General features: G+C 35.4%; 1 protein-coding gene across 6 annotated transcripts in view; it reads left to right on the forward strand.

Moving 5' to 3' along the window:
* Positions 1-15,519, forward strand: part of LOC131681640 (histidine decarboxylase) — a 75,519-nt gene that overhangs the window by 11,224 nt on the left and 48,776 nt on the right. Inside the window, exons 1-2 of one of the 6 annotated variants that reach the window (XM_058962559.1) lie at positions 13,979-14,391; positions 14,482-14,575. In XM_058962559.1, coding sequence (XP_058818542.1) covers positions 14,548-14,575 — 28 coding nt within the window. In that variant the 5' untranslated portion in view covers positions 13,979-14,391; positions 14,482-14,547. Of the gene's footprint in view, positions 1-13,978; positions 14,405-14,468; positions 14,576-15,519 lie in introns of those variants that run through there. The other 5 variants (XM_058962560.1, XM_058962558.1, XM_058962556.1 and 2 more) reach the window with 5 other exon arrangements.

Consider the following 15,519-nt stretch of genomic DNA (forward strand, 5'->3'; position numbering starts at 1 on the left):
CTTTGTAACAGTTGAGATTTGATAGTTTGTGTAGAATGATTTTTGACGCCAATTATCTATCACCCCTCGAGATATTCTTAACGATGAACCAAAGTATATGATAGAGCTTCCTGGTTTAATTCCAGCAAATTAGTCTGTGTATAGTTTTGTTCTATCGCATCCGTCAGTCCCGATCCCCTACCATTTGAATCGTCAACAGACACGAAAATAATGTACATTCAAGCGTTTGATTTTTATTGAGATTAATAAAATTATTAAAATATTAAAATTTGTTGAGCAGGAAATGCCGCCCCCTAGTTTTGCCGCTCGGGGCGCTTGCCCCCTTCGCCCCCCCTTAGCGCCGCCACTGATGTGTAGTCTTCCGTGCCGGTGAAACGTGAAAAGTTTCATCGGAATCAAAGATGGTCGGTCACAGTTTTAACGATTTTCGGACGGATGTTCGTGGAATTTTTCTATAATGTGCAATATTCTATGATGTGTGGATGTCAGAAGATAATTGGGGTTTCGCACGCATTGGTAAAATGTAATATCTTAAAATGGGTTCCTCTTCATTCTCTGTTTCTAGTAGAGAATATAGGTTAGATGAAAAAAGAAGTAATTAATTAAATAAATAAACGTTTGTTTGTTTATTTCTAAAGGTTTTAATCACAAGAGCTATTCGCCCTTTTTGAAAATAAAGTAAAAGTCAAATAAATACTATATTACGGTTAAAGAAAAATAATAGAAAAAAGCAAATAATATTGCTGCCGTCGCACTGCTTTTCGCTACATGTATTAATTATCTTCCTTAGTGGTAAGCAATAATCCGTCTGCATTCTCCCTCACTCGTGTTTGCGTCCATCCATGTCGTCGTCGCTGGTGCTTTGATATCCGCTGTTATATGTTTTCGAGTGATTTTGCTATAGCCGTCTTCTTTCTTGTTCATTTCTTTCCTTGGTATGTTAACTATTAGTTTGGGAATACAGTGAAAAAAATTTTGTCCGACTTTTATTTTTCGGTCGGCTGCCTCTGCTGTATCAGTAGATGTCGAAGGCTGTTTGGTGGTGTTGGTTGTAGATGAATTTTCTTTAGTTTTTTGGAACATAGCTTACCGTAGTGTGCCGTCTGGTCGCAGAACTGTCACGTAGGCGTCTACTTAGAGTATGTACTATGTACATAGGGTTCTTTGCATGTATTTAAAACCTTGGAATATTCTGCTCTCGAAAGTCAAGTAAGACGGTATAGGTTGGTTCGGCCACATTCGTACTTAACCCTTTCATGTCCAACTTTTTTCTAGTGCTTGTTGGGTTTCAAAACTATTTTTCCTTGAAACGGTGGGATCAAGAAACACGAAAAGCAATTTTTCATAAAATTAGGTGCTTCCCTTGCAGTGCTAGAAGCAGCTCAATTTTTACCTTCTAATGCTCAATGCAATTCTTCTAGAATATTTACAATAGTCCAATTGTGTAGAAAACGTAGCCAAAGGCAGTCCAAATTGATAAGTTTTTGCAACATAACGAAGATATATGAAAAATTCATTTTCCGTCATCAACATAAACTGTTCCTGGCAGCCCTGCTACATCGGAATCCAATCAGACTAATTGCAATAACTTCAGTTCTAGAGCTGATCCTTGCAATTGTTAATACTCAAATGAAAGGCAGTAGTCACATTTATTAGCCTTACTTGTTTTTGTGAGAAAATCTTGCCTCAAACAAAAGTTATAGCTGTTTAAAAACGTTATTGTCCACAAACAACATGGGCATGAATGGGTTAAACGCTGTTGAGAATACCTGGAAAAAAGTTTCTCCATGTGTCGATTGTGACGAATTTCAGCTCTCAGCACATCGACATGAATCTTTTAATATGATACGTGCTAGTATGAGCTGCCAAATCGTGAAGGCGAAGGTCCGTCAGATCAAGATCCATATACACAGAGATCTTGTTGTTCTTCCCTATGATGCTTTCTGCCTCGGCTAAGGAGTTAGACGGTATTAGTACTACTTGTCGCGTATGATGTAGTTGTGTGTGTGCAACTTCTGTAAGCACAAGTTTCATTTTCACCTTGATCAATCACGCACACTGTAGTCCTAAGACGGGTCTGCGAAAAGTCATTCGCGATTATTTTGTCCCGTAATGGGCCAAATTTATTTTGTAGTTCACTCATTTCACTTGCAGTTGGGGACTTTACTGTATCTATATGTTAAACGTACACGTTAGAGCGGCGCGAGGCGGTTAGTAGTTTTTCTGTTTATATGCTGTCCGCCAGCGGCGCGCTTTTGGACTTCTGATCTGTACGATATGAGGAAGCGAACTAAAATAAATAAATAAGCAAGTAAATAAATAAATAAATAAATAAATAAATAAATAAATAAATAAATAAATAAATAAATAAATAAATAAATAAATAAATAAATAAATAAATAAATAAATAAATAAATAAATAAATAAATAAATAAATAAATAAATAAATAAATAAATAAATAAATAAATAAATAAATAAATAAATAATTACAGGGTGCGCCAGATGGATGCATCCTTATTTTCACAAGTAAAAGTTTTTTTACGATATTTTGTGCCATTTATTATAACCCAGGTTTAGAATACAACGTCGATTAAATGACCACTCCCATTTGATACACAAAAAGCAGCTCTTTTACGGGCATTGTGCATGACATTGGACAGCATTTCGGGCTTTATCGAAGCAATTTTAGCTCGTATATTAGCTTTGATTTCGTCAAGGTTCTTAGGTTTGCTAGAATAAATTTTAATTTTCATGTAACCCCACAGGAAAAAAGTCTGGTACCGTTAAACCCGGAGAAATCACCATTTTTTGAGACAACGCGTCCTGGGAATTTGTTCTGCAAGAACTTGATTGTAGCGGCTGCGGTGTGGCAGGGTGACCCGTCTTGTTGAAAATAGGAATCTGGGGAATTACTACAGACCCGTACTCAAAGAAATTCTTCACCAAATTACGGATTGTCTAGTTTGTAGGCGCCGAATGCCTTCCATATTTTTGCGATAAGCCCGCACAATTTTCTATTTAACGATCTTTTACAATGTAAAATGCTACGATTTTAACGCGTTCTTTTGGTGTAAATCGACTAATAGCTAAAATGGCACTAAATGGCGTTTCAGAATTGTGTTTATCTGTCAAAATCGGCTGGAAAATGGCGAAGTTGTTCAATGTTGAAGTAGGAAACATCCAGATGGCGCACCATGTAAATAAGTAAATAAATAAATAAATAAACAAAATAAATAAATAAATAAATAAATAAATAAATAAATAAATAAATAAATAAATAAATAAATAAATAAATGAATAAATAAATAAATAAATAAATAAATAAATAAATAAATAAATAAATAAATAAAAATTAAAAGAATAATTAAATAAATAAATAAATAATAAACAAATAGGTGAATAAATTAGACAATGCAACATAATTTATTTTTATAGGGGAGACAGGGGCTATTCGGGCCTACCCATGCAAATCGCACTTTCAGGGGGGTAGATGTGAAAAAAATATCGGAAGAAAGTCCCTACTGTCAGTTTGAAACCTCGAATTTTGGAGCCATAAAAATCATTTGCACCTCACCATGCCAGCGCTGGGCGACGATTTGCATAACTCTACGTTTTTCAATCTTTTTACAATGTAGGAATAATTCGAACCTCCCTGTGGGGTAACTCAGATCGTATTTTGTTATTTTTTTACAATGAAATTTTGTTTAGGCACCTTTGCAATGTTTATTTGGAGAAACTCATTAAGAAGAAAAAAAATTGCGTTAAAAAAATTAATCTGGGTAGTAACAGCTGTCGATCATTGTTCTCTTTGCTATGGCGTGGCAATTGTTACTTGGGAATCGTATGCGCCGACACAAGCAGCTGAACGGTGGTTGATGGAATGGGCGGTACGATTGGCCCCGTATGCTCATTTCGCACAAAAGTGGTGAGCGTCCTGAAAATATCTGTGTTTTCACCCAACCAAAAATCATTCCAAAAAATAGGAGCCTCTAGCTTTACAAAATTCTTATCTGTTATTTTTTCACTTTTATTTGTTACTTTAATAATTAATAATTAAGTTTTTTTGAGGATGGCAAAAAATTAGACACGTTTTATCCCTTTCTAAAAAAACGCATAATGAGATTTAACTGACAAAATTATTGTTTCAGAATGACGCTTTCTCGTATATATGCGGCAGTCAGAAAGTCTTACGATTTTCTGGGAAATCGCCCGGATTCGCTTACATATTCGATTGAAAAATATTTGGCGCAGGATATTATCCTTTATAATCACATGCTTTTTGATGCTCTCTCTCTTTGCAATAACATTATCGATTATAGTTATGTACATTAACAACCTATTTATTTGACATGTCGTTTCATTGGCTTTTTCTGTGAATCCTCCACTAAGACCTCTTTGGCGTCTATGATCCTCATCCATTTGCCACTAGTATAACAGCTTCAATTACGTTAGCATAACAACTTTTAAATCGTATTAGTCTAGCTCATTTTCTATCTATATATCTATGTCTGTATAGAAGCTGAAACCTCCAGCAGTTGGACGGTAGGTCACTGTAAAGTTTCTCTAGTCATTCCAAAACCCGCACTAGGTTCTAATTGTATGTGAATTAAACCGAGTTCAAATGCATGCATCTAATCTTATGGCTGATAATACACGTTTTAAAATAATTCTAATATAAGGGAAAAAGGCAAACTGTTCAGTGGTGGAGAAAGTTAATGAAGTTGATTCAAAACCTTTGATGAACGGTTCACGTGGTGATTGGTTGGTCACGAATTCGCTGCAAGGTAACATCTAAAATCAAAAGCAGATACATGCGTTTGTGTAAATATACTGACCTGGGAAACCGTTAGTATTTAGTTATCATCGTTTGACTGCTAGCTATCACAATTTTCGTGTAGATTATCGCCATCTAAACAAACACGAGATGACTATGCACAGTTCGTTTACGATGACGCACCCTCGCATCTATCGAGCGTCAGATAAGCAGGGATACGCACGCCAAAAACAGATATACTAAGATTTGCATATAATAAAGCGAGTTATTGCGAGACAACGGATCGAAAACTTATGCTCCCAACTTTAAAACCGAGAGTTGGCTGCTGATGGCAGCAGGAGTGGATTATTTAAATGGCAAACGATCAGCTGGAGAAATAAATTTGAATTTTTATATTAGCTGTATGTATTTTACAGAAAAAGGTTTGGCCGATTTCAGTGGAAAGGTTAATAATGTATCTGCTTTAGGAGACAAACCGATGTAGAAGCCGCGTGGCTGCGTCTATTTAATGTTTTCATACTGATTTTGTAATGAAAAGAAAGTTTCAGTTGGTGCAGATTTGAAAAGAAATGGAAAATTTGGCACTCTAACCTTTGCCTATTTGGGTTTGTCGAAACGAGTGAATGTCACCAGTATTCCAGACATATTTATACCTAATTCCAATGCACAGTTGTCCCTTCGATAGGACAAATTCTATGTTAAAATGCAAGGACTGTAGTGGCCATGAACAGAGTTGTTACACGTACGGATTATGCTGTAGTTTGCAGACTGTTAGATGAATTGGGTACTCAGGTTCTGTGTGTACAGATTGCAGATTTTCCCACAACACATCTTCGGAGTTCTTCAAATAGTATTCTTTTAAGCTCTATAAGAACTTTCTAGAATGAAAGTTCCTTGCGCAAGGAACTTTCATTCTAGAAAGTTCTTATAGAGCTTAAAAGAATACTATTTGAAGAACTCGTGATGTTTGTAGTTCATGAGGTAAGAAAACAACAAAAATTAGTAGCGCATTTATAGGATGTTTTTTTTGCTTTGGTGAGCTCAACTATTTAAAAATGCCTCGCACAACGGTTTGCAAGTAGAAAGTTTCATAAAATTACTAATGCTTCAAAACAAATTACTTTCTCTAAATGTCTGGCATAAAAATGTGTTTTGCTTAGTTTTATTAGTTAGTTTTAAACTACTCTATTTACATCAACAGGCAAACTACCCAAGACTATGTCATTTTAATTTCAGAATTCAACTCAAAGTGTTTTCGAAGTTATAACGAAACACACAGGACGGTCAAACATACATTCGAACGTGTTTGTGAGGAATGCGACTCACTAATTCACTCGACGTTTTCGTATTTTCTTAACATTTCACTTTTAAGAGTCAGTCGAATTGACGGGAATGATAGAAAGTTATTAAACGCTTTGAACAATACTATTTGTAATAAAAATTCGAATCATTCGTAATATTTACGAACATCATTCGCAATATGCTTATTACGCGAAAAACTGCTTGAAAAGGCTTCGAAAACTAAGTAGATACCGTAAACCGGGGTGACTTTGATCATCGGGGTGACTTTGATCACTCGAAACTATTTTCGCAGATCGCTTATTAAACCTGGTATAGTTTACCGAATCATTTTAATTTGAAATGATTTTACTCTAAACTTATAAAATACTGATTTGTTATACTTTGTAAGTATATTGTTCGGTTTTTGGGTACAAAAACTACAAAAGACCGAAATTTCACTTTACCTTATTTTTACGAAGCTTCGTAAAGTGTCTATTATTTATAAAAGAAATAAATCTCAGATTTGAGCGAAAGAAATAAATTCCAAGCGAGTTCTTATTTTCCTTTAGAGTGGGATGTGCCAAATTTACTTTTAAGAGTTTGTTTATTTTAAATACAATTTTTTGTGAAACTAGTTTATTATTTTAAGGCAATTATTTCAAATTATTTTAAATTAAAATTCCCGAAAAAAAATTATTTTACAGTATTCCAACGTGTTAAAATACATGAAACTTTTTGTACATTGATAAAGCACTGAAATAAAACCATTTTATAAGTTTTAAAGGTTTTCAGAATCTTTTATTCTAGTTGGACACAAATTTTACGAATTTCGGTTACTCGAATTTTACAGTGCATTGAAATACTTTGTGTAATACCAATTAACATCCATTTAACGATGAGTATCTTTCCAGAATTAGTTTAAACGAATATTTGAATGTAAAACATTGACATCAATAACTCAAAGTGGATGAACATGCAGGTTATCAAAGTCACCCCGGAATACGAAAACGGACTTCAACTTGAAATCATTTTTGGAAAAATAGCTGTAAGCGGACAATATTACGTAAAACCATCCAATCTTGTTCGCCATACATCAGTACATGGTTTAAAAATAATAAACTTGGAAAATATGTATTGCGTGTAAAAATATGTAATGAATAATGCGAAAAGTGATCAATGTCACCCCGGTTTACGGTACACAAATTTCGTAGGTTGATTACGAATCAATGTCTCATATTGTACAAATTATTTTATGAAGTAAACGAAAAAATATGTTACTTTTATAAAACTTATTCGTGTGTGTTACGCACTATATTCGTTCATATGCGGCCGAAAATAAAAGTCGCAAGGATAGAACATGCTTCGTAAAACTTGTTTGAAACATATTTGAATAAAAATCGGAAATAAACTTCATGGGTAAAAATCGGACAGAGATCCTTGAGCATAAGAATCGCTTAGAAAATTCTCAACCATAAAACTCGGCAAGGTTAGTATAAAATCCGGTTATTAATAAATCAATCGTACGCAAGAGCATCAGTATATCGCGATATTCAAGATTGAAAGTCAACTAAACATACCTTGTAAGAATCGGATATGTTTTGTTTTTCCGATTTTTATTCTGAAGGTTTTTTATCTTTTACAAAAGGTAGGCCCAGTCCGATTTTTATACTTTAAATTGATATTCGATTTTTATATTCTAATATATATTTGAAGCGGGTTTTACAAAGAACTTTCCTTGCACTGAAAATATAAATTCGTAAACATAATCAAATTGATCGTGCAATGTGTTGTCATTTTCTGTAACGAAGCATTTTCGTACATTGTAAATAGTTGGTTTTATTCATTTCATGAACTGAAAGGAATGGCCGCTTGATGAACGAAAGTGTTTGTAAATTTTACATATTTGGTGTACATTGCACGAATGTTATCGTTGAAAACGAAATTTTTCTCGAGATTGAAACGAAATGTTTTGTTTGTTTTAATACATGTTTGTGTACATTACGAACGATTTAGTTGGTCGCACGAATTCATTTTCGTTCATCTTTAAAAAGTTTTCGTATTTATTAGCATATTATTTTGGCATTGCTCCGGCAATTTTATGAAAATTGTCTGTACGAAAATAATTTCCAGCGATTTACGAATATACTCTTTCAGTGTGCAACTTTTATTTCTGGTCGCTCAAATGTAAAGCACTTTTTCGTGTAATAAATCAAACGAATCGTACGTTTTATGAAACAGATTTGGAACAATTTCATGTGCAACTAATTTAAATAAAAAAAATATGTCGCTTCAGATACACTAACTGAATCAAAGCAATATGATGCGGACATATTGTTCAGATTGAGTTATCACCCAGGAAAGAATCAGTAGTGTCGCAAAAATAAAAGATGAACTAGAAAACGAATTGCATTCCAATTTAGGGTATAAGTAATCAATTATTTTAATTTACTCAACTAATGGCCGATTGTAGAGATTTTATTTTCATCAGCTGAAAAATTCAGCTTGTAAGAATGCAAATTTTGATGGAAAACTAGTCATTACTAGTTGTTAGCCTTCGCTTGGTAATTGCTGTTATCATTTAATGTGTGTGATCACTGCTAGCTGTTCTTCTACCGATTCAACTTCATTGTATTGTGTTTATCACCGCTAATAATAGGCGGTGGTCTGCTATTTTCTTCCGTGTCCCTTATCACCTATTTTTATTGGGTGATTTATCAACAGTACTATCTTTGAAAATGAACCAAAATGTTCTTTGATTTCATAACACTGTAAGGGAATGTATAATTTTCAACAAATCATTGTTCGAAGGAATTTTCCCGAGTGTCTGGAAGACAGCAGCTATTACACCGATCCATAAGACAGGTAGCGTGAGTGATGTTGAGAATTATCGTGCCATCTCAATTTTGAGTTGCTTACCAAAAGTTTTCGAAAGCCTCGTTCATGATATGCTGTATCCGAAGGTGCACCATGTTATTTCCGAGTGGCAGCATGGATTTGTGAAAAAACGATCGACAAGTACAAATCTTATGGCATACGTTTCGTCACTAAATAGCGCGCTTGGTGAACGTCAACAAATTGATGCCGTTTATGTGGATTTTGCTAAAGCGTTCGATAGAGTGCCTCATTTGCTAATGGTGGCCAAACTCGAACGAATGGGACTTCCTGAATGGTTGACACGGTGGATATTGTCGTACCTCACCGAACGCTGTGCGTACGTTCGTATCGATGAAATGAGATCATCTCCGTTTGTGATAGAGTCGGGTGTTCCCCAGGGAAGTCATCTAGGCCCGCTACTGTTTATTTTATTCGTAAACGATTTGTGCTCCACTATACAGTCCCCTAAGTACATGTTCGCGGATGATCTGAAATTCTTTCGTGTAATTGCTTCGGCAGTCGATTGCTGTGCCATCCAAGCCGATATCGATTCGCTGCTAAATTGGTGTACACAAAACGGGATGGAAGTAAACGTACAAAAGTGTAATGTGATCTCGTTCTGTCGTAACAGGCACTTAACAACGTTTGATTATAGAATGTCAACAAGCATTATCAACCGTGTAAACACAGTTAAGGATCTAGGCATTCTTCTCGATAGCAAATTGAGTTTCGCGCAGCACATTGCAATGTCTACAGCCAAAGCATATGCCGTATTGGGGTTCATCAAAAGAAACACGCAACAATTCAATGATGTATACTGCCTAAAATCGCTCTTCTGCGCCCTTGTACGTAGCATTCTCGAGTACGGTGTACTTGTACTTGTACACCCTATCATGCTGTACAAATCAACCGCGTCGAACGAATTCAGCGTCACTTTGTTCGTTACGCTCTGCGGTTACTACCTTGGACTGATCCTATTCGTCTACCGCCCTATGAACATCGATGCAATCTTTTACGTTTGCCGACTCTTGCAAGTCGGAGGATAATGCTGCAACGGCTCTTCGTGTTTGATCTTCTGGGAAACAATATAGATAGCCCGGAGTTGCTGAACCAGCTCCGATTCAACGTACCGCCTAGACCCACCAGACGAACTGATTTCTTTCGGTTACCAATGTATCGTACTCTTTTTTCTCAAAACAATCCGTTCAATGTATGCTGTCGTAATTTTAATAATGTAGCTGACAAATATGATTTTAGCATTACTAAGACTACCTTTAAACATAGAATTAATATTAATTAAGAAACTGTCTGTACGAGTAACTCGAAGACCAGTAAATAAATAATGTAGAATGCGTATCCGCCGGTTGATGCCAATTAAGCTGACATTTCTTTAGACTGACCTAACTACCGTAAACCGGGGTGACTTTGATCATCGGGGTGACATTGATCACTCCAAACTTTTTTCGTAGATTGCTTATTTGGGCCGAATAGTCTACCGAATCCTTTAAACTTGAAATGAGTTTTACTCTACAACTTATAAAATACTGATTTGTTATATGTTTGGAGTATATTGTTCTGTATTTGGGTAAAAAAAACACAAAAAACCGAAATTTTACTTTACCTTATTTTATGAAGCTTCGTATAGTGTCTATTTTTTATAAAACAAATAAATCTTAGATTTTAACTATAGTAATAAATTTTAAGTGAGTTTTAATTTTTCTTTAAGGTGGTATGCGCAAAATTTATTTTAAATAGTTCGCTTATTTTAAAAACAATTTTTAATAATTTCAGATTATTTCCAGCTAAAATTCGCAATATTTTTTTTATATTCAATACTCCAAAGCGTTAAAATGAATGAAAGTCTTTGTACATTGATGAACTACTGAAATAAAACAAGTGTAGCAGTTAAAAATGCTTTCAGATTCTTTATATGAATTCTGGTCGCTCGAATTTTACAGTAGATTGAAATACTTTTTACAATACCAATTAACATCTATTTTTAATATTTAATAATTGAATATCTTTTCAGAATTAGTCTCAACAAACATTTGAATGAAAAATATTGACATCAAGAATTTAATGTGGGTGAACATGCAGGTTATCAAAGTCACCCCGGAATACGAGAGCGGACTTGAAATTGAAATCACTTTTGGACAAATAGTTATAAGCGAACAATTTCAGGTAAAACCATCCAATCTTCTTCACTACATATCAGTACATGGTTTAAAAATGTTAAACTTGAAAAAAATGTGCTGCGTCGAAAAATATGTAATGATTACTTCCAAAAGTGATCAATGTCACACCGGCTTACGGTAATTTATTTGTTTTTTGAGTGTTTATTTGATCAATTAGGAAACTAATCCACTTCGTATTTAATGTGCGTGGGAAATACGCATGGTCATGTCTGAGTGGAATGATGACTGTTTTCATGTAGGAGAATTCGTGAGAAGAATCAAAAACGAACGAGGTACCATCAGTCATATAAGGACGAGGAACAAATGTATTATTGTCATATTCATTGCGGTTTATTCTAGTCCAATAAATTATCAATCAAATATACTAATTGTTCTCATTGTATTGAGTACTTAAATATGCTTTAGAGTAGTACATGCACTATGTTAATGATGGTGACATTGTGTTATTTTCGGAATGGTCTTGAAGAGTAGGTGCCAGAAATTGATCTTTGACGCCAATTTGAAATCAAAGATGGCGACTTCCGGTTTAGTGAAATTCGCTGTACCCCAATCAATATGGGTATTTTCGGAATGGTCTTGACGCGTAGGTGCCAGAAATAAATAAATCTGCACCATCCTCGCAAGGTTTTCCATGAAAAAATGATTTTTGAATCCATCTTCAAATCCATCTTCCGGCTTAGCGAGATTTGCTTAAACTCAATCAATATGATTATTTCGGAAAGGTTTTGACTAGTAGGAGACAAACGTCGATGTTTGGCGTCATTTTAAAATTCCAGATGGCGAATTCCGTGCTTTTGGTTAGTTTTCTTCTAGCAAGCGGTATTGCGGGTGAAATTGCCGATTTGATTAGTGCTGGTTGTACCGTTGTGTGAGAGATTATGTTGGTTTATAGGATAGATATAAAAGTTTCTGATGATGGTTTGATACTCGTGGTGAAATGGGAAAACGTTTTACACATCGTGGTCTATGTTGCTATAAACACAATATTAAAACGATCCGTAGAACCAGCTTAATGTTATAGAATTAGGCTGGTTCTACGGATTGTTTTAAAATTGTGCATGTACGACGAGATTTGTACATCCACTCTAAGACCGGTTTATTTTTTGTTTGTCCATATGACTCAATGTTCCTTTTACTTATTTTGGTTGCGAATTTCGCTGCTCAATAAGTGAAGTGCTCCATTTAAAGTAATGTCCTGGTATTACATTCGTTGTCAGTTATTATCATACTTGACAATTGCAGGGTTATTGCGAAAATACCACACTAAAAAACCTGGTTGGTAAAGGTTTGAACATAATGTATGCGGAATGAAATTTGGACAACGCTTCCAGTATTTAAACAAAAATGCAATCCCGCGCATGGCACCATACTAAACGTCATACTCTGGGCACATTTATTGTAAACATCCAGTGTTAATTTCGACCCGTGAGGAGATACCATGTGAATAAAATGGAAGCGAACGCCCAATCTGGCACCTAGCTGTAATGCCAAAAAAAGTTTTGGCGCATTGGAGGATTATGGCATACATTTTGTACAAAAAGCTGATAACCGTCCAAATGCACCACAACTGCGTCCAAATGAGGATTTCTGGGATAATTTTAAGCAGAGAGTATATGCCAAGAATTTTCGACCAAAAACTAACCAACATGGTAATCAAAACTAAGAAAGAAATTAAGAATATGCCAACATATTTTTTTTTCGACTCCTTTGCAAAAAGTTTCTGCAAACTGACGTAAAGCTTCTTAATTTTTTTTCTACATTAAATTAACAAGCTGATAAAAGTTTTCATAGAGAGAACATTTAATAAAGGGTTTTCTACAAAAAAATGCCTCTTGAATTTTGTCCAAATTTTATTCCGCATGCGTTATTACTAGTTACATGGCATTCGCCTTAACTCTCTAATGCGGACATTCCATGCGCAAATGCGGGCTTTTAACTTGAATTTTGCCGTGCATGTGTCTGGGTACGCAATACGCACGTTTGAAATTTTCAAGGTCCACGATTCCATTCGCACAAACGCATCGCAAGTGATTTATGTGAATGTAATGCTAGAGTATGTATTTGGAAAAGGCGATATATTCCCAGTAATAACCCCCCACGCTGTGCTTATCTTACTACCCACTCGGGCTGAAGGTGTGACGCCGGCCCTGTCAATAATCGTTAGCAAAACACATGACTGGAACTTTCATTCAGATAATCTTGAAGTAAGTGTATATCAGGATTTCAACTAGAAATACCCGATAGCTGTTTTTAATGCAACCATGCAGACGTTAGTAAAAATTGCAGCATTCGAATCACCTGCCTAATTGTATTCTACTTCACTTCGGTTATGTCCATGGCATTACCTACCCATCTTTTTCATTATGGGACTCTTATGCTTTAGTGGACAGTATAAGGATCTAAAAAGTTTATGTTTGGAATGAGGCACATTACATTTCTATTGAACATTGATTTCAGGTGGCTTGTCCTACCCGTAGGTCCCCTTGTATGCCGACAATCTGTACATAAGTTTAGCAGTACACCACTAAAAGCAGGACATCTTCCTTCCGATTCGGTATGCACGAAGATACACAAAGTAGACGAAGCCACAAAAGATCATACACTTGTCAAGCTGCGGTCGCTGAGTTTGTTCCCACTTTGGTTCTGTATCTGTCGATGAATTATTTTACTTCCGTTCCACATACTGTCTCATAAACACAATAAGCCGAGCAAAACTCAGTGTAAAACAATGTTTCAGTAAGTTCAATCTAATCTACCGGACTACTCGTTTTTATTAACATATATGTGATTATTGTGCTAGAACAGACTATCGTAACCAACACATTTTTTGGCGAAACCATATTTGTGGTGTGTAAAGGAAACAAATTCTAAAACCTGAGTTGCAGAATTCATACGGGAACGGATTCAGTGTGGTACAATAATACAACCATTTAAAAACGCAACTTCGCATGGTAGACAGTACGAAGGGGCAGTGGTACTATTGTGGCTCGGTTTACGGAATACCACGGAAGACATAGACGGCGAAGATCGATAGTGATCCAATTACCTTAGTGCTAATGAAAGGAAATAATGTGACAGTGTTTTCAACTGCTTCAAATTCAGTCGTATTCCGCGAATCGTCGAACCAACAGACGCTTCGACCGCTCCCGTGAACAAACTGCTACGGATGTTCCCAGTGCTTGACATAAGTTAATTAGGAGTAGTCGAATAAACGCAGGAAAAAAGTATCATTCAAAATTGCGAAACCTTTTGTTTGTGCTGTTCAGGTGTGTTTTTCAGGTGGTTTAAAGTGTTGACGATTAATCGTTGCAGACATTAAAGGAAGAGACATTTTAATTCACAGTTCCTTTTGAAAGCATTTTGATTAACAGGGCCATCTGTCACCCGGCGCAGATCCCGACGCGAACGTGTCCCCCTACAAAATGGATTTCGACGAATACCGCAAAAGAGGTAAGTTTACTTTTTGCAATCCTTTTTTGAGATTACGAGACAAAATCATACCGAAAGGAAGTGTACTACTAGGTATCACTGCAACCAGAATTTGTCAAAAATGGTTTCATCACATAAAAAATGGCTACTTGAGCAACAAATAATTCCCCTGGGAGTAGATTTCCGCTCGATTGCGTCATTGTGATTTCTTGCGGCCGCCGAGACTGCTTTCGGTGATTACGTATATCCGGCAACTCGGTGGCACGGCTGTCATCTGCATACATTTGTCTTGAAGCCGAAAATTTTGGTTCTTTGGTTCCGATTGCCTGTCAGAAAATGCGTTCAAGCTACGTTTATATCAATAGTTTCGTACGACATTGTCTCAGTGCGTGATAAATGTTTACTAAACAAATCAATATTTTATCCGTTAATAAGCTAACTCTACATTGCTTTACTTGCTACAAACTTATGGAACGATTACCAGAGTTAATAAAATCGCAGAGCAACGATATTTTAAGAGATTATTCACAAGTTTCGTTTTTTAAAATTGATTGATTTTCCATGCAGCTTACCAAAACTTATTGACAACAATAACTGCAAGCGAATTTCTTTTTACCAACGATACTATTTTCGATTATCTTTTTTATTCATTTCGTTTATTTTATAGGCACAAATGAGTTAGCTTGGCGGTTTCCAAATTCTTTTGTTTTTACATTTTGGATATCTTAAAACTAGAAGATTACAATGTTGAAATATTTTTTTTACAAAAGCAACAAAAAAGTTTACAGCTATCTTAAGACTAGAAATAAGATTCTATATACAAGAGGGGGACAAAAGATCGATTATCTTTACTTACTTCTTGCAAAAAATATAAATATTGGTTGCCCCTCGACACAACTAACACCATAAATTATTTTTATTGGGTTTGTCTGGCTATTTATAGTTTTTTTTAAATACTGTCCGAC

Source organism: Topomyia yanbarensis, chromosome 2 (assembly GCF_030247195.1).
Source record: "Topomyia yanbarensis strain Yona2022 chromosome 2, ASM3024719v1, whole genome shotgun sequence".
Classification (NCBI taxonomy): Eukaryota; Metazoa; Arthropoda; class Insecta; order Diptera; family Culicidae; genus Topomyia; species Topomyia yanbarensis.